The sequence below is a fragment of the Podarcis melisellensis genome, assembly GCF_964234715.1.
Source record: "Podarcis melisellensis genome assembly, chromosome: 3".
Lineage (NCBI taxonomy): Eukaryota > Metazoa > Chordata > Lepidosauria > Squamata > Lacertidae > Podarcis > Podarcis melisellensis.
The window spans coordinates 53,562,412-53,587,344 of record NC_138530.1 but is presented as its reverse complement, the minus strand read 5'-3'; the positions used below and the strand labels follow the sequence as shown (position 1 = coordinate 53,587,344).

The window sequence follows — 24,933 nt, the reverse complement described above, 5'->3', positions numbered from 1 at the left end:
ATGATGTAGATACAGAGACAGATAATGAAGAACTCCAAAGTGCTTTTCTGATTTTTGGTGGGGCAGTGCAAATAAGTTAAGTCTTCGCCATCCAAAAAGCCTTTTTTTAAAGAAATAAAATGCAAAAGAAAGTGAAAACTTCAGGAGTTTACTTTGTTAACCTAAATGCCTTGGATATTTATGTATATTTTTATCCTATATGCTTTCCCCTCCTACCCACTATCTTAGTAGAACTGGAAAATGCCCTATATTAGGGAAGGGTAATCTATGGCTCTCCAGTTGGAGCTAGCTCCCATCCTCATTGACCATTGCCTTGGTTCCAGGGCTGTGGGAGTTGGAATTCAATTACATCTGGAGGGCCATGGGCTCCCCTACTCTGCTCTATGATAGGGCTTCAAATTGCCAAATGGTTTGTTGCCAAGGGTTACATACTCTATAAGAGTATTCTGTGTCACCTAATTAGATTTTTAAAAATACTTTATCCTGATTGCTGAAATGCTTTCTAGCATATACTTTTTTTGTTACGAGCCTGCTGTTGAAAGCAGTTTAGCTTCCCTCTCCTGTAGCAATGGTATACAAAATCTGAAATAAAGTTGCTGACGCATATGAGAATCTTTTAATATCCTGTCCTTGAACCACAGATGCCTCAAAACTTGAGGGCTAGATTGTTTTTTTCTTCCTGTCTATATGAGAAAGAAAAAGAGCTGAACCTAAAGACAGCCATTCCAAACATCTGGAAGATATTGTTCCATCCAGTAATTCTGAGCCATGTACTTTGGTTAACTACCCAATAGTCATGGTTGTGTGTTTGGAGCCTTTTTGCTCTGTCCTTACCAAGTGTGTAGCATCAATAGTGTCTCATGTCCCATCACCACTGCCATTATAGAAAATGTTTCAAGGTCACTGCCAGATTCTGGGTGCTTATATAATAGCATGATACTACATTTTTGATCCACTTTAAAACGATCCCATAATGGCCAAAATTCATTATTTTTTACCTCTGGAAAACAGACCATTTATTCAGGTGTTGAATACAACATGGGCTTATAAAACAAGTATCTACTTCAAAATGCAACTATGCTTGAAATGTTATGTTCGGGCCACTGGTGTTAAAACAGCTTTTGCATACCAACAGTGGGCAATAAAGGCTTGAAGGTGTGTTGCCACAAATTTTCTCACTGTACCACACACAACTTCCATTAGAATTAGTCTTCACTGAATAAATAAACATTATTTTATCTACCAAGTCATTCTAAGAGAGTAGTACTCCCTATATGTTCTGTTGACTTGTGCGCTGTTGTCATTTTGTGTGTGTTAGAGTAATAAATATTCTCTGTCTGCCATGATAATATAATGCTGTACCCTGCCCCCCCCCCAAAAAAACACAAAATCCTAGAAGGTAAACATGGCTCAATCCTCTCTATTGTCAGGTGTTTAATTATTTTTCTACATTTTTTTTGTTTTCCTATTAATTTAGTTTGTCTTCCAGAATTCCATAAAGTGTTATGATACAGCCATTCAGATATGTACAAATTGTAAAGAATGTGTATAAATGTTTTATGCCAAATGTAATGAGATCTATCTTGCATGTAGAAACAATTTATGAAGTTACTGCAAAGTGTATAGTAAATTCTAAGGCACTTTTTTCACAGCACCACTTTTCCAGCATTTGTATATTTACTTTTTGTGTCAATCTTTGTTACTGGTTCGCTGAGGATTTCTTTTTACCAAACTTTAAATTGATCCTGATGACAGAAGTTGCAGACTTACCATCTTTAACAGACAAACTGGAACAGAAGAGATGGTTTCAGTGTGGAAAAGCCATGTATGTAGCAAGACCATTTGAAAAGGCAGATCTGTAACTTCCCAGCAAATTAAGTCTTTAAATTGATAATAAATATTTATACATAAAAGAAACTTTGTGCCCCCCACCATTATTTTGCTACTCTATAAAAACAGGTGTTTACAGGTACCACCACATCTGTACTTTTCACCAAGGACACCTCTCCTATTTTATTTTAGGATGCAGTTTTTGAACCAAAGTTGCAATTTTCTCCTGGCAGTAAGAGGCTTCTTTTAAGTGCTTGAAATCTACAAAGCTTCTGCACAAATATCATTCTAGTTACCGTATTACATCCTGAAAGAGCTTAAAGTTGCCTTGAATCTTGGTAGCGTGAAACCTTATGTACAAACATCATCTCCAGATTTCCTTATATATCTCATAAGAAATATATTTAGGGGCATATATCTGCTTCTACAGGGACACAGGTGGCGCTGTGGGTTAAAGCCTCAGCGCCTAGGACTTGCTGATCGAAAGGTCGGCGGTTCGAATCCCTGCTGCGGGGTGCGCTCCCGCTGCTCGGTCCCAGCGCCTGCCAACCTAGCAGTTCGAAAGCACCTCCGGGTGCAAGTAGATAAATAGGGACCGCTTACCAGCGGGAAGGTAAACGGCGTTTCCGTGTGCAGCTCTGGCTCGCCAGAGCAGCGATGTCACGCTGGCCACGTGACCCGGAAGTGTCTCCGGACAGCGCTGGCCCCTGGCCTCTTAAGTGAGATGGGCGCACAACCCCAGAGTCTGTCAAGACTGGCCCGTACGGGCAGGGGTACCTTTACCTTTATCTGCTTCTACACAAAAACTCCAATAATATATAGTAACTTTTTGTCTTTTTTATTTTAAGATTTTCTTGAGTTACAAAAGTGTAACTTTTTGTCTTTTTAGGAGAGTTGTGTTTAAACTCCACCCTCCATATCTAGGCTAGGTACTGCTCAAAGTTAGCCAGAGCAGAGGCATGACTGGAAATCATTTTTAGCAGTCCGTTATGAAATTTAGCTTGGGGCCTACTTTCTAATATTGCACTTCTGCCATTATTAAAAATGGCAGCAATGATAAATGAGATGAATAAATGTTGACATTTCAGCAACTGAAGTTGATTTTAATTTTGTTAAACAATCATGAGTAGCTATTGCAACAAAACTTCTTTTTTAGTTTTGGTTTTAAACTATGTAGATTATGCCAACCTGCAGGTAACAAAATGACAAAATTTTGCTGCATAATGTCTCATTGTTTGGTAGCCCTCAGCCTTAAAATTAAAAACAAAACAAAACCCATAATTTCTGAGCATTTTTGCAATAATAAGAGTACTTATTTCAAGGGTGAAAATTTTATCATTTGTATCTGCAACTCAGCTTTAATAGTATTAACAAAAAGCAAAAACTTAAGGAACACTCTTAAGTTAAATAAACCACTACAACTCACACTTGAAGCCAAGTTTGTTGACACAGCTTACACTGGATATTCTTAATACAGGTATTTTTTTTGTATCACTTCAATTGGCTCTTTAAAGAATATTTGGTTGCTACTGTTGATTAATTTAGAACTCATTAGCTTTAATTGTGCAGTTCTCTAATGTATTTCCTGTAGTATAGATAATTATGCATTTCCCTTCATAGCATCTGAGATATCTCCCTGCACTTTGAGACCAGCTGCATTAAAAGAAAGGAAACACACTATGCTGAGAGGCAAACGCATATTAACCAAGAAAATTTCCATCTATATCAACTTTGTTTAACCTCTTGGGACTGCTGTTTGTCAGTTAATTTTCAAACTGTTAAACATTTCAGCCAAGGTACCTAAAAGGTAGCATGGTAGCATACCTATCCATACATTAACTTATGTTGACCAGATTTTTTTTCAATGAATCCGGGGACACTTTTTTTTTTTTTTTGGAAGCTGAGTAGCAACAGGGAGTCAGTAGTGGGGATGGTGAGGCAAAATACCCTGGTCCCAAGCAAACATCCATATTGTACAATGGTACCTCGGGCTAAGTACCGTACTTTTCGCTCTATACGGCGCACCGGACCATAGGGTGCACCTAGTTTTTTGGGGGGAAAATAAAGGGGGGGGGAATTATCCAGCAGGCTGTCTTGGCTTCCTCTTTAGCTTTGCACAACCTCTCCAGCCGGGAGAGGCTGCGCACGGCTTTGGCAGAAGCCAAGACAGCGAGCAGGAACCATCCCGCTCGCTGTCTTGGCTTCCTTTTTAGCTGTGGGGCTGGGGAAGCCCGAGCTTCCCCCGTCCCCAGAACAGGTCCGGGATCGGGGGTGAGGTTGCGCGCAACCTCACCTTCGCTCCTGGAGCTTGCTGCTATCCACAAGCCTTCGGAGCCCGGCGGGAAGTCCCGCCTCGCTCCAAAGGCTTGCGGATAGCTTCAGCGAAAGCCTGCATTCGCTCCATAGGATGCACACAAATTTCCCCTTCATTTTTGGAGGGGGAAAAGTGCGTCCTATAGAGCGAAAAATACGGTACTTAATTCGTTCCAGAGGTCCGTTCTTAACCTGAAACTGTTCTTAACCTGAAGCACCACTCTAGCTAATGGGGCCTCCTGCTGCTGCCGCGCCACTGGAACACGATTTCTGTTCTCTCTCTCTTTTTTTAAAATGATATTTATTAAAAATTTCAAAAAAAATTACAGAAGTAATAAAAAAATAAAAAAAGAAAACAAAAGATACAAAATACAGAGGAAATAAAAACAATCAGAAATAAATCCATCTTTCCATGTCTTGCCTTTCATTTACTTGTTTCCCTGACCTCCTCACACCTCCCTTTTTTGTATTCCAATTCGAATGGTTAATTCAGCAAATCCTTTCCCTCTTTGTTTTTATCTTAATTCTTTATCTTAACATATTATAACTTTATATTTTCATCTATTAACAATCCATTTTTACATACTCCTTTCTAACATTGTTGCTAAAACCGCTTCATTTCATTCCGACATCATTTTAGCATTCATTAATTTTACAATGTTTCTGTAGATAATCTTTAAATTTCTTCCAATCTTCTTCCACCGACTCTTCTCCCTGATCTCGGATTCTGCCAGTCATTTCCGCCAATTCCATATAGTCTATCACTTTCATCTGCCATTCTTCCAGGGTGGGTAGATCTTGTGTCTTCCAATACTTTGCAATGAGTATTCTTGCTGCTGTTGTAGCGTACATAAAAAAAGTTCTGTCCTTCTTTGGCACCAATTGGCCGACCATGCCCAAGAGAAAGGCCTCTGGTTTCTTCAGAAAGGTATATTTAAATACCTTTTTCATTTCATTATATATCATCTCCCAGAAAACCTTAATCCTTGAGCACGTCCACCAAAGGTGAAAGAATGTGCCTTCATTATGTTTACATTTCCAACATTTATTATCGGGCAAATGGTAGATTTTTGCAAGCTTGACTGGTGTCATGTACCACCTGTATATCATTTTCATAATATTCTCTCTTAAGGCATTACATGTCGCGAATTTCATACCTGTGGTCCACAACTGTTCCCAGTCAGCAAACATTATGTTATGTCCAACATCTTGTGCCCATTTAATCATAGCAGATTTAACCGTTTCATCCTGAGTATTCCATTTCAACAGCAAGTTATACATACTTGATAGTATCTTAGTTTTGGGGTCTAACGGTTCTGTTTCCAATTTTGATTTTTCCACCTGGAAGCCAATTTTTTTGTCCAGATTGTAAGCCTCCCTTATTTGATAGTAATGAAGCCAGTCTCGCGTTTTATCTTTTAATTTCTCAAAACTCTGCAATTTCAATTTGTCTCCTTCTTGTTCCAAAATCTCCCAATATTTCGGCCATTTGGCCTCCATATTGAGCTTTTTCTGAGCCTTCGCTTCCATCGGTGATAACCACCTTGGGGTTTTGTTTTCAAGTAAATCTTTATATCTTATCCAGACATTAAACAATGCTTTCCTGACAATATGGTTTTTAAATGCTTTGTGTGCTTTAACCTTGTCATACCACAGATATGCATGCCACCCAAAAACGTTATTAAAGCCTTCTAAATCCAAAATGTTCTCAAGAAGCAGTTCTCAAGAAGTGTTCTCAAGAAGCAGCCATTCTTTCAGCCAGCAAAATGCTGCTGATTCATAATAGAGTTTAAGGTCTGGCAGGTCAAATCCACATCTTTCCTTTACATCGGTTAGTATTTTAAATTTTATTCTGGGCTTCTTTCTGTTCTCATCCTGAAGCAAAGTTCTTAACCTGAAGCACTATTTCTGGGTTAGCGGAAGTGTATGTAACCTGAAGTGTATGTAACCTGAAGCGTATGTAACCCGAAAGTCCCCATATGATGTGTTGTGCACAAAATGGCGGGCACCACGGCAGCAAGCAGCCCATGAAGGCAGCCAGAGCCAACTGCGCTACTAGGCTGGCTCCGGGCTGCTGAGGCTGCTTGCCACCACATTTCCCGGGGACAGATTTGCAAATCTGGGGACTGTCCCCGGGAACATCTGGTAATCCTGCTTTAACTAGAACAATTTCCCCTTTTCAAAGCAGGACTGCTTTGTGGCTGCCTCAACAGTTGACGCTGTAGGGAGGCAGCTGCATCAAGCATCTAGCTTAGTAAAATAATAATTGCTGGCTGCTGCCCTGCTTAGCACACTCTCTGCAATCCAGCAAAAGTGGCTTAACAAAAAGTCAATTTGAATCCTGCTCTCAAGTGAAAAACAAATAAGGGAGATAGATAAGCTCCCAATACTTAAGTGGGGGGGGAGTGATTTCCCAAAGGAAAGCATTTACCCACACCTTGTCCCATGGGGCACTCATCTTTTTGAGCATCAATTCATGCCCATGTATATAGTGAGATTTCTTATTTTTCCATGATGGTTGTTATGCGTCTTATGCTTCACTTTCTAGAACAGGATCTGTTGAAAAGAGAGATTTGACCTGGGCTGCAAGAAGATCAGAGTAAATTAAACATATGGCCATCTTGAAATGGCACTGCCCTGATTAACAACCATCTTGAAAGTCCTTTTAATTACTCCCACTGCTTAGACCCACTGGGATAGCTCAGTTGGTAGAGTATGAGACTCTTAATCTCAGGGTCATGGGTTTGAGCAGCAGGTTGGGCAAAAAGATTCCTGCATGGCAGGGGGTTGGGCTAGATGATCCACGTGGTCCCTTCCAACTCTACAGATATATGATTTTATCTTTTATTTTTATTTTTTTAAAAAGAAAAATGTAAGCACTGTTACTTGAATGGATCCTCAATCTTTCTAAATGTTTTTACCCTAGATGTGAGGGTGATTCCCCCCCCCCCGCCCCGTGAAAGGACTTCTGCAATGATAGGAGGCATTTTCAACATGCAGTCTGTATTCCATGGAGCAATGTAGCCTCATGCACTGAGTGTGTGCTGTCCCAAGAGAATGTTTCACTTTTCTTTGAATAGGTTTTCTGCTATATTGCAAACCATTTGCAGTTTGTCAAGAAGTTTTGGGTGGGGAGCAACCATTTGATAGAAATAACTATATCTCTCTTGGGCTCACCTTGGAGAAGCTAGTTACAGGTGGGTAGCCGTGTTGGTCTGCCGTAGTCAAAACAAAATTTAAAAATTCCTTCCAGTAGCACCTTAGAGACCAATAAGTTTGTTATTGGTATGAGCTTTTGTGTGCATGTATCTGAAGAAGTATGCATGCACACGAAAGCTCATACCAATAGACTTGGAGAAGCTAGTTTAACTGTTCTTTAGATCCTGGCCAAAATATCAACAACTCAGAAGGCTAATAGAGTCAACATCTCATTGTTAAACTCAATGGCTCCAAATTTAGAGGGGTCATGTACTGTACTGTGAGCAGGAGCAGTTGTCAGCCAGGTATTTGTGATGCAGCCTTAAGTGTCATTTGTTACTATGTGGATTTAGGACTCTAGCATTTAACTTTGTTATAAAGAGCATGAAAGGACCCATCTCAAATTTGGCAAATATAAAATAAAATATATACTTAATATACCAAAAACTCTTGCTCAGTGCATTTCCCTACAGTGAACCTGGACTTTCTAAACGGTAATCAACTTGATCCTTAATGTACTTGGTACATTGGGCTATACTTATCTTCTGCATACCTCTCTTTTCAATATACTCATGCAAAAGTAGTACGTATTAGTTTGGATGTGTCTAATTTTCTTATTTGAATGCATGCACACAATGATCATAGGAAAGATAACATCAACAGAGTCAACATTAAAAATGCAAGATTCTATTCATAGGGTTGTTTTGGTGGTTTTGGGTTTTTTTTAACTTTAGAGGTACTTTAATAGCTATCATTAATAGAGTTTAATTGAAACTCAGTGGGTGATTTCTCTGCTGATTGCTTGTTCATGCTGAGAGGAGGATACAACTCAATGGGATTTAAATAAATTGTTATTAATGGGAACAATTCATTAACTGAACAAGAAAGCTTCATTCTCACCACCTCCTGTTTGACGGATACAATTTCCCCCAGTACTTCTACAGATGCGATTTTGCTTCTCCTTCTATTATCTTTAATACACGCGCTTAGCACATTTTTCAAAAGTCAGATGAACTTATAAAACATGTTAAGAAACCACAATAGACATGTTAAAAAACGTCTGATGACGTTTTGAACCAAGAAGTTATTGATTCATAGTTTAGCCTCTAAGCCACTATACTATACCAGCTCCTTTTGGAGAGTCAAAACAAAATAAGACTACAAAAAATATGGTTGTCTGTTCACTCTCTCTGCCTAAATAAATATGGTCTAGCTAAAATTTACTCATCTGCAAATAGTTTTGGGATGAAAGGAGTCAAGCTTTTAAACAGCTGCTGCTAAAAACAGACTTTTAATAGGAAAGGTTTCGCATCTGTCATGGCAAGTCTGTTTTTGCTAAGAGATTCTACGTTTTTAAAGTACAGAGGTAAGATCTAAGAATATATAAAGGATGCAGAGAGTTTTTCTCTTTGGGGGGAGGGGGGAGCCCTGCATTTCTTCCAAATACCAAATAGAATTATTCCAACCCTAGGTTAGGCTTGGAAGATGACTGTGGGCTGGAATAAACTAAACAGCAGGAGTCCTGCTAGTGCAGGACTTGGCCCCTTTTGAGTTGGCTCCTATGAGGTTGACCAATCATGTTTTAATGCCAAATTGCCACCTAAACCTATATTCTAATTGGCCTTGATAATCTGTTTCATCCAATAGCACCCTGGTGAAATCACCATCACCTCTCAAGGACCTTGCCAAAAGGGGGTGTTGGCAAGTAGCTGATAATTGTTACAATCTCCCAGGTGTGGTCTCAGAACCATCTACTTCAGAGTGGCAAGAACCATTTCCTCTGCCAGTGCAGCATTTATAACCTTCTAGAGCCATTGAGCTCACTTTGGCTCCAGTAACCAAGTTGAGCAATGGTTGAGAGCACATGTTACTGGAAAAACCTCTCCAGGCACCTTGGCTACATCCTCAGGTTGCAGCAAATGGAACTGGAACTGCATTAATGATGATATCTAGGTCAGAGCACATATGAGCAACATTGCCTTCTAAGTGCTTAGAAAATATGTCACTGTAGGCCTTAGATGACTCACCACTTAGCTTGCTTTTTTAACCCCAGGTGACATACTTCCTTCTTCCTGTATCTACTGAAATAAGGTCGTTCTGCCCTTTCATGACCTTGCTGCCCCAGCACATCTTTATCTTTGTCATTCTCCAGAGGAAAGGCAGGATACATAAATAAATATGAAGCTGCCTTCATCTAGCCTAGCATTGACTCCCACATGGCAGTGACTATTAAGATCTCAGAAAGACATATTTCCCAGTAGTTTTGCTGCCCAAGATCCTTTAACTTAGGGTTGCCATATGTCTGGAATTTACCAGACATAACCGGGATTCAACCACTTGTAACAGCACCTGGGCAGAAATCGATTTAATGTCCAGGATAATTCAGACGTATGACAACCCATTTCGGAAGTTTATATTCTGGCAAATTTTCTTAAAAATAGCTCCAAAACTTACTTTTCTTAAAATAGATTTTGCAAAACTTAAAAAATCTCATCAACTTTTGTGTCCAGATTTTTCACTTTTTGAAATATGGCAACCTTATTTAACTGGAGAATGATCCTGGAACCTTGCGTGTGCAAAGCATGTGCTCTGTCAATGAGTGCTGGCCATTCCCTTCCACATCTGAGAGCTGGTCACATTTAGCTTGGCCTTTGATAGACAACAGGCACCTCAGATATATATCCCCTGCTGAAAAGTGTGTGGCATTGCATGTGTGACAGTGAGAAACACTTAAAATAGTTTGTAAAAAATAAACCAAATACAAGAATGGGTGGTCTCTTCGACATTCGATAATTATGAAGCAAAGATTACAGTTTGCAAAAGACCAATGTTCAGAAAGTGATTCAAACACAAACCACATATTACAGCTAGGGGGAAAATAGTTTACAATGTAGTTAGAGTGAAAGAAGCAGGGAGGGTAGAACTTCTTGATAAATGAGCTAAACAGATCCCCTTTCTCACACACACCCCAAAATTTCTCAACACACAGACTTCTTTCTACATTCTGTCGAGTTTATGCACCACCACCCTGCCTTCCACTGCAGCCAGGTTTTAAACATAATCATTGCAGCTATGTGGGTACATTGTCCTAAACCCAAAGCCCTGGGATATTCAGGATAGAATGCTACCCTGTGGCATCTCAAGAAAGAAGATTCTCCTCCCCCCCCCCCCGGTCTTTTGTTTAGAGAGCAGACACAAACGTTTCTTAACTGGCTAATCTCTGGAAGATGTTTTGCCAGTGACCCACTAGGGTTGGGAGTTAGGACACATAGGCAGGGTAGCAGGGACAGCTCTATAGGGTTGCAGGGTTGGGTGTTTTTGAAGAACACAATGGGTGCCTAGAGAAGGAAAAGGAAGTGGAGCCACCCAACTGCATACGCAGGAAGCTTCAAAGTTTATTTGGCTCAAGGCTAGCCAAGGGAACATACAGGCTTTTTGATGTGAGGGATCAAGTCATAAGGGGTAGGGGGGAGGAATAACTATCATGCCAGGAAAAGGAGGACTTTGCCAGAGAATGTAAAGGAACATACAAGTAAAGAGGCCACAAGTGTAGTCTCACAAGGGCAACAACTGGTACCTCATTGAATGTACAAATCCTTCAGGTGGAAGTCACCTTGGCTATGGAGAGTCAGCAACATTAATGGCTTGGGACTCAAGTGCCTGGAAGATGATTGGCTGCCTTCTCTACTACCTTCCAAGCTGAAATTTGCAACCAGGGAGAGAAGCCTGTCTTTTGGTTCCACTACCAGCAATAACATGAAGAATGGGGATCTGGGACAGACCATTGTCAGCATCACTGCCCAAGGGAAATCAGGCAGTCCCCATTCAGGAAACATGTGAAGACTTCCTTATTTACCCAGATTATTTTGCCAATAATTTTTTTTTTAATACGGCTGGTTTTAACTGCTGTCTGTAATATATTATAATGTTTTGAATTGCTTTGTGTAACTTTATTGTTATGAGCCATCCTGGACTCCCCTTGGGGAGGAAGAATGGGTTATAAGGACAGGTTGGAGACAAAACAAAAAAAAATTCCTTCCAGTAGCACCTTAAAGACCAACTAAGTTAGTTCTTGGTATGAGCTTTTGTGTGCATGCACACTTCTTCAGATACACGAAAGCTCATACCAAGAACTAACTTAGTTGGTCTTTAAGGTGCTACTGGAAGGAATTTTTTTTGTTTTGACTATGGCAGACCAACACGGCTACCTATCTGTAGGTTGGAGACAGTGATGCTTCTGAATACCAGTTGCTGGAAGCCACAGGAGGGGAGAGTGCTTGTGTGCTCAGGTCCTGCTTGCCCGTTTCCCACAGGCATGTGTGTGGCCACAGAGAGAACAGGATGCTAGACTAGACAGGCTTGATCCAGCAGGCTCTTATTGTGTTACTATGAAATAAGTAAACAAAAAAGAAAAAGAGGGACGGGAAGTGAACTCTGTGGACACTCCACAGAACATCTCTCTTCTCACACAGCCAACAGGGAATTGACAGTCATGCCATGCTGCTTTTGTCCTTTACCATGGAGTGTGAACTCCTGTTGCATGTTTATGTGTGGAGTCATGAGGCACAGGCCATTTCAAAAGTTCTGAGAAGACAAATGTACACATAACACGAAGCCATAGTACTTTGGCCCTATCCTGCATGCCTTATATTCTGAGTTGTGGCGTCCCTATTTGGAGCTTGTATACTGGTGCTGGTGTGTTGCAACTGGCTGTAATTGTTGGCCATAATACTAAGAGAACAAGGGAGAAGTTCATGGTGAGCTCTGGCACCTCTTTTTCTAGAAAAATGCTCCATTCACTGCTGTGTGATCAGAGCTAAGCTCACAGCTATCCATTTCCAAGTTTAGGCTGCCATCTCCTTTCTTTTGTCCCCCTCTCACCACAAAACACTTGTCCATGATCCAACACTACATATAAACCATCAAAGCTTCAATTTGTTAACTCCCACTGAGGGATTAACAACCCATCATCCCTTACTATTAGCAAGCAAACAGATGGTAAATGGCAGCTGTAACAGTATGGTGTGAAATGGTCCCAACTGAAGGCATTCCCCCCCCTACCCCCCCCCATTTTCTTCTACCAATAAAAGAGTTGGATTGAAAATGGGCTGGACCTGATATGGACAAGACAGCACCACTTGAACAGCCCAAATGAAATTATATTATACAGTTTGACTGTAAAGCTGTACAAATCTACACTCTGAACCCAGCAACACTATATGTATAAATATTGGTGAACAAAAATTAATAAAATGTGGAAATTAATACCTCTTTCATGAGTTCAGTACAGAGTGTGCAAGAGAGGGAGCACATCTAATTACCCCAACGTCTAACACCTACTGAAGCACAAAGTTAGGGCATGGTGGTCAAATGCTCTGATTTCTCTGTTTGGTTGAGATTTGAAACTGGGAATAGCAGGCTCCATTACTAGATTTCTGTGTGAACCTTTCGATCCTAGTGTACATGCGGGAGTCTTTCCTGTGTCTACTGAACATGTAGGGAACTTCTGCATCCAGCCCTATATGCATATACTCTCCAGCCCTATGCATGAAAGAAATTCAACACTTGGTTCATCACAACAAAAAGTGAACAGCTGGTGAGCAGAGCTAAAGTATTTCACTGGGGCAGGAAGTGAGGAAGAATGCAGGGGGGGGACTGTAGAAATTCTGGCTGATGGCCAATCCAGCTGCCTTGTGTCCCCTCCCTTTCAGCCTCTCGCTTTGCCAGCATCTGCCTGTCTCTCTGACTCTCTCTGCTTGGAGAGAAAAGAGCACCGCAGTTGCCTCTCCTCTTGGGGGAGCCAGTGTGATAATCTTGCAGCTCTCTGGGAAGGGAAACAGGGCGGGGACACAGCGCCTCTCACCTGTCCCTCGAGGAGGAGAAAGAGGCGGAGACTCGAGGAACTTGAACTCGTCCAGAAAGTTTACGCAGGAAAAAGAAAAAGAAAAAAAAGGGAGGAGAGAGAGAAAGAGAGCGGCGTGGAAGAAAGAAGACGACGCCGTCGCCGCCGCCCTGGGCGGTAGCGGGAAACAGGGAGGGATTTTCCAACAAGGAAACAGAAAGTCCGGAAATTGGGCAAGAACAATTTGCGCGAAGGGGGGGACGTTTTTCCAATGCCCCCCCCCCTTCTCTCTTTGCAGAAAAAAGAGCATTTTGACCTCTCTTCCTTTCCTGCACCGCCGGCCGGAGGCTTGTGCCTAGAAACTTGCTTGACTTACACAAAGAGGAGCCTCAGCTGCGACTTGTCTTCAGAAGATGCTCGGGGCGCGCGAAGGAGGCAGCTAAGTACTTTCCAGCCTCCCACGAGGCGGACAACTTTCCAGTCGAGGGAACACCTCAGCGGCGTGGGGGGGTGGTGTTTTTATTTTTTTAATTTTTAAATATTTTGTTTGGAGATACCCGTCTCCTCTTCTTTCAACGTCTCCTTTCAAAGTTGTCTTAATTATTTAAAAGCACACACCACCACCGGGAAGCTATTGCTCCGTTTTCCTTTGGAACGAACTTCTGGCAGCTGAGAAGTTGTGGGGAGAAAATTCCCTCACGCCGCCCAGTTTCTCGTGACTGTTTTCTGGGGCGTGTGTGTCTTGTTTCAGAGGAGGAGGCCTTCTTTCCCCCCCGGCTGCCCTGGTGTGACTGACTTTCCCCTTCCTCTCCCTCCTTCCCCCTCCATGGAAAGCGGCTGCCATGGCTCTGAGCAAAGGGCTGAGGGTGTTGTGGAAGCAGGAACCCACGGCGAGCGCCCTGCTGGAGGCGCGCGGCCGCCAGGACTGCCTGCTGCTGGAAGCCGGCACGATGGCCACCCTCAGTAAGTGCCTCGCGCCCAAGTGGGTGGGGCGGGGAGAGGGTGAGGGGTGGGCGGCCTTGCTACTCTTGGAGCCCCCCACCCACCGGGTTGGAGGTGGCGCTGCCAGTCCAACACCCAGCCATAAAGACAGCGGAACCTCCCTCGCCGTTTGCCTCCTGCCCCCTGGCTGCAACTGGCATTCCGAGAGCTACACTGCTCCTGAGCTTGGAGGCTCTGCAACCTGGCACCTTCCAGATGTCTCTGGACTCCAGCTTCCATCAGCCCCAGCTGGAGTTCCCAGTGCTCTCAGGAATGATGGGAGTTGGAGGCCCAAACCTCTGGACGGCTTGCTAGGCAGCTGTTCAGGTTACTATGGCAAATCCCTTGGATAAAGGGGAAAAACAGCCTTTTGAAGCCATTTAGGTCTAAGGCTATCACTGCATCTTGTTGCCATGGGTTCCATAAATTAATCAACCCGTGTTTAAGTGGTGTTTTGGGTGCTGGTACAGGAGGAGACAGAGATGTGAATTGGATATTGTAAGAGGGAGGACTGTGTTTTGTCTTCAGACTTTCAGCTGTGTTCTATGGCTGTAGCCAACTTTCAAAAAGGAGAGGGAAATGCAGCCTCTTTTTCCAAACTGCAATGACTCCACCCCTTATCACCATCCAGTTGAATTCCCTGCTAAAAGGCTACAGAAGTAATGGCCTAACTCAGTGGTTCCCAAACTTTTTCCCCGCATGGAAAATTGCTGAGGGTCTTTGCAGAGCACTTCATGGTTTTTTTGCCCACTTGTAGCAGATGCTGCATGATTTTTTAATTGTATTTTATCGCTTTTTTATTTCTTCTATATTTTAAGTTGTTACGGTATATTTCATAACTGTCAAATTGTAAAGCAGTAAAATACGAGATATGAAATAAAAGAAGCAATTAGAATGCAATCAAGACTCAATATATTTAATGTGATGGATGTGCTGACTCCTGCCCCCCACCACAAATCTACAGACATGCCGTGGACCACCTGAATTCAGCTGCCGGGCCACTGGTGTCCATGGACCATAGTTGGAAATGCTTGGCCTAACTAAAGTCCCGTGTTGTCTATCTGCAGCCAGGAGCTTGACAACTCTACCCTTCAGTTTTACAGTTCTGGGCCCGGAACAAAAACAGGGAGGTCTATTGAGTCAGTTTTGGGAAATCGTATGTGGCTAGTGGACTGCAGTAAAGAAAACCTGATTGAGATATTTGCAAAGCATTTATAAGTGAAAAATGAAATGGTCAACATGTCACACAAATGTGAGCTTGATGGCCTATTTATTTTATCAAGAAAACAAATTATGTGTACTTTAAAGATTAATATTGGATTAGTATTTTAAGATACTCTCTCCGTCCCTTTTCTATTCTTCCATGAATCTGTTCTGCTTCACTTGTGACTTCTTGAAGGGATGCAATCCCATCTACTATGTATCATTGATATTATCTGTCCTGGGCCATTGGAGTTCAGTGGGCCATACGTACGTATCTAGAAAATGTCTGTCTCAGGGTAATGTTAGTTACAAAAAACTTGCATACTGCAGGACTTGCGCACTTTGAGAATAGGGGAGGGGAATTTGTAGAGCAATCCTAACCATACAATGCTGGTGGCTGGTGTGTAAGTGTTAGGATGGTGCACAATCACCTCCCCATTGGTCTCTGTCAGCCAAGAAGAGCTCCAGTGGCAGGGGGAAGCCCTAGCTCTGCTGAAGCAGGTGATATGTTATCACATTGAGTCATCAGTGGAAAGACATGAAAGTAAACATTTTGGAGAAGGGTGCTGGATCTGCAGGGGCCTGATTCTTAGAACGAGCAACTAAAATAGTTGCTCTTACCCTCCTCTTTGGTTGGTAGGAGCTGACAGGACTCAGATGTACTGGAGGATCTGCTTGCTACTTGCCTTCCTGGCCCCTCATTAGGATTACTGTACTCAGCTCTAACAGTAAAATTCTGTGCATGTCTGATGAGATGTAAGCCACCTTGGCTGTGAGTCTTGGGAGAACTGCTCCTTGCCTTGCAGGCCCTTTTCCACCTGCCTTGGGTGGGCAGGGTCCTGACAGACTCCAGCTGCAAAAGCTGTTGAACAGGTTGGTGCATTGCTTAGGGTTTTTTTTTGTTGCGGGTGGGGTTGTTGCTGTTATCAATATTTATTTTTGTACCTTTTTTATTAGATCTGGTTATGTTTTAATGTGGAAATTGTTCAGTTTGGTTGGGTACTTTTTGATGTGTGTTATTTATTGTTTATGACTATTTTTGTTATACAGTGGAACCTCAGATGTCGAATGTAACCTGTTCCGGAAGACCGTTCGACTTCCAAAACACTCAACAACCGAGGTGCAAAATTAAATTGAGAAATGCACTTCGGAAGCCGTTCAACTTCCGAGGTGCATTTGAAAATAAAAGCAATTATTTCCGGGTTTTGGGCATTAGAAAATCTAAACGTTCGGCTTCCGAGGTGCTCGAAAACCGAGGTTCCACTGTATTTGTAATTATGTATTTTTTTCTCATATTGTAAGCCACCTTGAGCATGGTTTTATCTATGGGAAAGGGTAAAGGTAAAGGGACCCCTGACCATTAGGTCCAGTCATGACCGACTCTGGGGTTGCGGAGCTCATCTTGCTATACTGGCCGAGGGAGCCGGCATACAGCTTCCGGGTCATGTGGTCAGCAGGACTATGCCGCTTCTGGCGAACCAGAGCAGCGTACGGAAACGCCGTTTATCTTCCCGCTGGAGTGGTACCTATTGATCTACTTGCACTTTGACGTGCTTTCGAACTGCTAGGTTGGCAGGAGCAGGGACCGAGCATCAGGAGCTCACCCCGTCGCAGGGATCGAACCGCCGACCTTCTATGGGAAGGTGGCATACAAATAAAATGATGTACGTAAGCCCTGCTGAGTTCAGTTGGACTTCTCCCATGTAAACTTGTATAAGATCTATATTATATGACATGGTATTATAGACTATTAAGAAGAAAATAAAATGCAATGCAAAGTACCTATGAAAAATGAAGGGTTTTGCCAATGGTTCTGTTAGCATAACTGCTAGTGGAGGGGAACAGGTCTTCTAGAATTTTTAACCTCCTGACATAATACATACCCACCCAGGGGCAGGATTGTGAATGATTGTGGCCACAGCCTGCTCCTTAGAGAAGCCAGCCTAAGATTGAGAAAACTTGAATAGTGCCCTGCATTACATTGCATACCCATCAGTATCAGCCTCATTCATCTTAACTGCAATAATATTATTTTACAAACCCAAGTATTATTATTTTTTAAACGTTTGCTACGTTTAAAGTGTAGTTGCTTTGCAATCTTCTAAAGGCTCAATGATATCTGAATGTTGTGGGTTTCTGTTGTTGCTTCCAGAACATTAAGCATATGTTACTAATTAGGGACCAACCTTGGTATAAAGGCTTTGTTTTCTGTAATAACCAAAGTGTGTGTATTCTGAACAATACAGTATCTCTACATGCATAACCTTACATGATCTATAGGGTTACAATGAAGAAAAAAACATTATATGGATGGATATCATCCTCATATTTGTCATTCCAAAATATCATAAACAGTGAACAATAACCAACATGCTGTTTAAAGCTTATTTCTACTTGCTGATTGAAAGAAGGGAATGAACTCTTTGGTTTCAACCCTCTTTTCTCTTAGGAGGCATGATTATGACAAAGTCCAAACATTGCTTGCATTCTTCAACACTTGCCTACGTCTTTAAATGTCATTACTTTATTTTTACAGTTTTACTGTAGTCTATTACTACAGTAATTCCTTTGTCTACTTAAGCATCTCCTGATCCAGTGACACCATTGTACTTTCATTGGTAGATAAAGATGTGAAGATTTGCACAGGGAATGGCCCTGTTATTTCTTTCTCTCCTACAAATGAGAAAGCTCTAGAATCACAGCAGGATTCCCAGTTGCATGCATAGAGAATTATCTGCAATTAAACCTACCTTAAAGTGTATTGGATAATGACTAAAATATATTGATAGTACTGTATGGAAGAACATATCCAAGATGTAGGGACACATTCCACTGCACACATGTTTATTGGGCCAGGTTAGAAGGTTGATGCAAAATTGTTAATCTCTGAAATGTATTATTAGCACTGTATGTAAGTTTGTAGTCAAGTTGCTCAACACATAAGATAAGTCTTCTTAGGGAGACATCTCTTTCTAGCCCTTGCAGAGCATATATATCACACCCCAACTTCTCCTACTCAGTGCAGTGTAAGAGGTTGTGAAAGAAGCCAAATGGCCTGATCCTGTGCATATTTGCTATGGAGCAAGTCTCACTGATTTTGTTGCAACTTACCTCTGAGTAACCATGAGTAGACTTGGGCTGTAAAAGTATTGTGGCATCTAGGAGACTTAATTTTATCATGAGTTATTGTACTTTAGCACAAACCATAGGCTTAAAGAAAAGTAAATCTCGCCAGTTTCTGTTGGCTTGCTGTATTATCAAAGGATTACAAATAAATAAGAATTGTTGTCTTTTATTGTGCAATTCCCTTAGCGCCTGAAGAAAAGGAAGAAATTAAAGGGCAATATGAGAAGCTCATGGATGCTTATGGGTGCTTAGGAGAACTCCAGTTAAGATCTGGTAAGTACCTTAATGTCATTTTTAGAATAATAAGTTGAACAATGTGCCCTTCAGTCCGACACAATGAAGTGAAACTATTCTTTGGTTAACCTTCAAGGACTAATTCTTTAAAATGAGTTGTGGTAATCATTGGATTTAAGGACAATTATTAAACAATGGCTTATTGCAGGGTTTCTCTTTTTTAAAAAAAAAACTTTGCATTTACTAATAATAGCTTCTGGTTTTAACTTGAAAACAGCTTCTGTTTCTTTTTACCAAATTTGTTGTGCTCCTTGTTGGCCTTGGGTAGCTGTCCCATAAAATGCAATCCTACACAAGAGCTTCTTCCTTAGTAAATATGTTTAAGATTACAGCATCAGTGGGTGGGTACTAAGTTTTAATTGACTTAAAGGTAAAGGTACCGGTACCCCTGCCCGTACGGGCCAGCCGTGTCCGACTCTGGGGTTGCATGCCCATCTCGCTTAAGAGGCCGGGGGCCAGTGCTGTCCGAAGACACTTCCGGGTCACGTGGCCAGCGTGACAAGTTGTATCTGGCGAGCCAGCGCATCACACAGAAACGCTGTTTACCTTCCCGCTAGTAAGCGGTCCCCTTTTATCTACTTGCACTTTGACGTGCTTTTGAACTGCTAGGTTGGCAGGCGCTGGGACCCAGCAGCGGGAGCGCACCCCGCCGCGGGGATTCGAACCGCCAACCTGACGATCAGCAAGTCCTAGCCGCTGAGGTTTTACCCACAGCACCACCCGCGTCCCATTTACTTACCTATCAGTAAATGCTTAGGATCATGAATAGGTTTGCCTTCTCCTATCCTCCATCTCCTGTCCTGCCTTTGTGTTGTTTTTTTTTAATCTGTTGGGGAAATAATGCTCAATAGGTGAAAGATCTCAAATTGCATTGCTGCAGCCACAGAAAAATGATACCCTATGAGCCGCTCCCTTACAAGTAACTATAAAAGACAGATTTTTGGGCTGCTGCTTTTATTATGCATTGAGGCTCAGGCAGAAATGCAGCAAGTGACCCCATTTTTTCTGGCGTGGAGATACAGTGTTAGGGAAAGCTGCACTTGTTCCCTTTTTGGCTTGCACATATCTGTTAAAAGCACAGAGCTCCTGCCCATAAAAACACAACAATTCTAAGGAAGTCAGCCTTTTCAGGCCAAGAATCAACAGCTCTACTGAATAGCACTTTCCCCTTTCTTTTTATTTTGAATGACTAGCTTTATTAACAGCAGTAGTTCGTGGTTAACTAAGACTACAGCCCTGCAATTGACAATTTTCTCTGTTCTGGTGACCTTCTAATTTGGGTTTCCTGAACCTAGCATTTTCATCACAATGAGCATGGCTCCCTCCTTGGATTTCATGTTACAGCTATCTAATGTGGGCAAGGATAGACAGGTCTGCACTAGGAGATGCTGACTATCCCTTTAACAGCTTGGGGGCATTGAGAGAGCATATAGTCACTGCCCCTCCCAACCTTTTCTCCAACCCCTTTTCCTGCTGACTGAAGGCAATGGTGTAGCCCTGTGACAAGACAAATGGAGCCAGGGAGGGGAATGGCGTGGTAGTTGCTGCTTTGCATCTTGGTGCTTTGGGTATTTTAAAGGCACAAGCATATCTCTGGAGAACCTGCTAGGGCTAGAGTGAATGTGGTATCCAAAACTGCAAAATGTAAATGAAATAAATGGACTATAGCTTTGCCTCTTAGTTGGCTGGCATATGCTTTTATGCACATAAAAGCATCGGAAGTATTTAAACAATTTGTGAGGGGTGGTATGATGGAGTGTGGGCAGCTGAGTGCAAGATCAAATGAGCAAGAAGTCAACTTTCCAATGTCTAGTAACAAGGAATGTCAGGGGATGTGGCTATGCAAAACTAAAAATAATAATCATCCAAGAATTCTGTTCATATTTAATTAAGGGTTGTGAGAGCATGAGGGGACGCGGGTGGCGCTGTGGGTAAAACCTCAGCGCCTAGGGCTTGCTGATCGCATGGTCGGCGGTTCGAATCCCCGTGGCGGGGGAGCTCCCGTCTTTCGGTCCCAGCTCCTGCCTACCTAGCAGTTCAAAAGCACCCTTAAGTGCAAGTAGATAAATAGGTACCGCTTTATAGCGGGAAGGTAAACGGCGTTTCCATGTGCTGCACTGGTGCTGGCTCTCCAGAGCAGCTTCGTCATGCTGGCCACGTGACCCGGAAGTGTCTCCGGACAGCGCTGGCCCCCGGCCTCTTAAGTGAGATGGGCGCACAACCCTAGAGTCGGACACGACTGGCCCGTACGGGCAGGGGTACCTTTACCTTTACCTGTGAGAGCATGAAAGAGGTTATGCCACAGACCAGAGGCTCAGCCATGGCCCGTCATAACCCTTGAAATTTCCATAGTTGCCCTAGTACTTTGACAATGCATTAGTTACTTCTGAAATCAACCCATGATAGAAAAGGTTTTTGTGACTCCATAGAATTTGTTCAGATACTGTTCAAACCATCCCGCCCACCAATTTGTGGATTTCCTGACATGTACATGGTGCCAGTTTCATTTACAGAATATGAATTTAAAAGAGTCTGCCTAGACACTTCGCTTCTTGCCGCAAGAAGTGTTTGGCTGGCTGGAAGGGAGAGACAGTGTGGTCATTCGGCCCTTGAAACAAGTAGGCTCCCTAAGGAGGGTAGTAAGTCAGTAAGAGCATGAAAGATTTTTCCAGAATGCCTGATGATAAAGAAAGTTTATAGCGATGGCAGCAATAGCCTGAACCAGCTACTGGGCAGAAAACTCCATAAATCTTCTGAAATATGAATTAGTCACCATGGGGAGACAAGACTGGTTTAAATCCAAACATTTGGCTTAGCTGGCTTATAAAACAGACAAAAAAGGAAGCATGACTGTTCTGACTAGCTATTCAGACAGTAAGCAGAATAGCTAATCACACTGGTTTTTCAGTCTCACTTTTTGGCACTAAAGACTTTCTGGGGTTTTAGTAGGAAATTCTTCCTTTTTGTCATACTGCAGAACTTGTGTGTCAATACTTTGTCTTAGTTCTTTGTCTGGGTTAGGCTGTCAAAATTGATAGGCTACAAACCCAACCAATTTCCCATGCAAGGCACTTGCACTATAAGGCTGGTGGGTTTTGCCTAGCTGATTGCCTGGGTAATGTTTCTCAAAAGCCAGAACTCGTACTGGGTCTGATCAGCAGGAACAACTCACTAGTTCCCATTATTTGCCTTTGGGATGGGCTAGAGCAGAATGAAGAGCCAAGTATGTTCTGGGCTGGGCCTCGGGGGGGGGGGGTGTTTTGTATTCATTAGTTCAATCTCCTTAATGAATTCTAGTCTGAATTTATATTGGCACATAGCACGACAGTGTAGGAAACATGTACAGCATTAAATGTAAGATGGTCCAAATGTTTTGAAATGCATTAGATGATTTTTTTTAATTAGTTGGGAAGTTTTTTAGGTGGTTTTAAAATTGTTTTTAAATGTTGCAGATATGTTTTTATTTCATTTTAAACTGTGTTATTTTAACTTCTTGATGTTTGTTGCCCTGGGCTCATTTGGGAGGAAGGGTGGGATAGAAATTGCATAAATAATTGCATAAATAACAAGAAGGTGGTATCCGAAGAGCATTATTAGTGTGTAGATTTGTAAGATTCATGGTCAAATTGCATAGAAACACAGATTATGTGAGCAGCATTCACTTAACACACCCCATCAATGGAAACCCTCTGCAAAGATTTCCACTTGTGCAATGGCGCTTCTCCCTGTGTGCTCCCTGTGCCCCTCCACCCCAAAAAATGACTGGGGGGCGGTTCAGGAGAAGCCAAACAGCAGCACGCAGTGGGAGTGCTGGGGTTTTTTGTTTACTGCTATGTTGCTTATTGACTGATTGTATTATTTTATTGTATTTTGCCTGCATTGTACTCTCTTTTGGGATTGTTTGATAAAGAATAACAAGTTTTATGATAAAATAAACTGTTGTAAGCCGCCTTGAACATTTTCTTTTAACTTTGGAAAGGTGGCATGCAAACAGATTGACTGATAATAACATCATGAGATCTACCAGCAGATTTAAATCAATCTTCTGACCACCCCACGTGTTAATGAGCAAGGTTGTCTGAATTAGTGCAAGGCAGCTTCCTATATTGCATGTGGCAAAACACTAGGCTCTCAGCATTCATACCAAGCATGGCCAGTCCAGACGTTTCATGCTGCAGACCATTATTCAGGGCCCATGAGGCTTACTGCTATTTGGTTTAGAGCCTGAAGAGGGTTCTGAGGCCAGCATATTCTCAATATATAGGAGAACATTCAGAGGGTCCTTGCGCCTAAGGTTTCCATGGTGATGAAGGGCTTTGGGAAGACAGGGTTAACTAATCCTTTGGGCTCCAATACTTTGGCCACCTCATGAGAAGAGAAGACTCCCTGGAAAAGACCCTGATGTTGGGAAAGATTGAGGGCACAAGGAGAAGGGGACGACAGAGGACGAGATGGTTGGACAGTGTTCTCGAAGCTACAAACATGAGTCTGACCAAACTGCTGGAGACAGTGGAAGACAGGAGTGCCTGGCGTGCTCTAGTCCATGGGGTCACGAAGAGTCGGACACGACTAAACAACAACAACAATCCTTTGGGCTGTGTGTCGTACCAGGGGTCTCAAGAATAATGCAGAACTTTGTGATGAGGGAGAAGGTTATTACCTTTATTTTTCATTATACCTCCCCATGAGGTAACCTCGTACCCTGAAAAATTGTTCAAGGAAGTTAGCTACAGCCAGGATGAAAATAATATATAAAACTAGTTCACTCATCCTGTTGAAGAGCATGCGCTTTGTTCTTCTCCCCCTTATGTACAGGTCTGCTTAAGTGGGGCCTATTCGGCACATATTCCTCTGTGACCTTCTTGAGTATCCCTATGTTGAAAACTCTCCAGGGCAACTAAAGTTGCTTTGGAGATTATGATCGTGATGATTCACAATCGGGAGCATACTTTAAAGTTCCTGTTGTGCATTGGCAGCTGTGTGTTACATATTACATATTACAGCTGATGTTACATATGACTTCAAGGATGGGGTAGGTGGGTGTGGTTTGAGAAAAACAGCTAAATTTGAATCCCTCACAGGCCACATTTGGCCCACTGGCATGCAGCCCCTGGAAGGTTGCCCATGAGAGAATGTGGCCCTTGGGCTGATGAAGGTTTTCCATCCCTGTCCCGGGGGCTGCTCCTTCCTTATTGCTGTAATACATATGTTTTCTCTGCCTTTGTCGCAATATAGTTTTAAAATGTTACTCTAACTTCAAATACTCTTAAGCAGAAATTTATATAATGAGCATAAACAACAGTTCAGTTTGGTTTGGATTTTTTAAAAAAATACAGGAAACTTTTCTTGGTTATTGAAACAGTCGGCAATGCAAATTGGAAGGTGCTAAGCACAGCTGGAATCATGGCATAAATATTCAAAATGAGCTATCCAGTGGGGAATAAACTGTGGGTTTACTTGCTGGACTTAAATTTGCATTTCCAACCTTTCTTGTGGAAGCTCCTTTTTTTTTTTTTTTGCTTTTGAAGCTATGGCTGAATGACAACAGACCTCTTATTTTCTATTTAGTGCCTCATCAAAAGAAGAGTAGGCATTCTTCTTTTACTCCAAGATAACCAGCAGTTAGTGTTAGACTACAGCTTCCATAATTCCTGCCCATTGTCTGTGCTGGCTGGAGCTGATTAGAGTTGGGAGTCTATCAACATCTGGACTACCTGTGTTTTCTATATGTCTTAAATAATGCATCCCATTACAAGACATTTTTCTGATTGACCCTTAGCATCCTTTATGAGCATTTCCCTTGAGAGGCCTTTCACATTTATTATCAAGCAAGTGGCAAAATATCTGAATGTTGTCATGCCTCTTAGACCAGCTATGTTGGTTAGTTTTTTGCTTGTTATTTTTTTTATAAAACATTTTATTTAGCTATGAAATTGTATTTTGGACATAGCATTGTGATTGACTGACCCACAGACTCATTGTTAGGAGTAGAACTGACTTGAACCAAAGCTTAAGTACCTAATAGAGGAGCTCACAGATTGACTTTTATGAGCTTGCTGCTTGAAACAGCAGTCGTGGATGTCTCCTGAGAGTGGATTCAGTCACAAATAAGTGCTCTTGCTTGTCATTCCAGGTGGCGAACTTGT

The 24,933-nt window shown here is 42.2% G+C and overlaps 1 protein-coding gene across 3 annotated transcripts in view; it reads left to right on the top strand.

Moving 5' to 3' along the window:
- The first annotated feature begins 13,056 nt into the window (after positions 1-13,056).
- Positions 13,057-24,933, top strand: part of SYNJ2 (synaptojanin 2) — a 52,552-nt gene continuing 40,675 nt past the window's right edge. For 2 of the 3 annotated variants that reach the window (XM_081906780.1, XM_081906779.1), the window contains exons 1-2: positions 13,057-14,146; positions 18,680-18,766. In XM_081906780.1, coding sequence (XP_081762906.1) covers positions 14,026-14,146; positions 18,680-18,766 — 208 coding nt within the window. In that variant the 5' untranslated portion in view covers positions 13,057-14,025. Of the gene's footprint in view, positions 14,147-15,616; positions 15,635-18,679; positions 18,767-24,933 lie in introns of those variants that run through there. The other variant, XM_081906781.1, reaches the window with a different exon arrangement.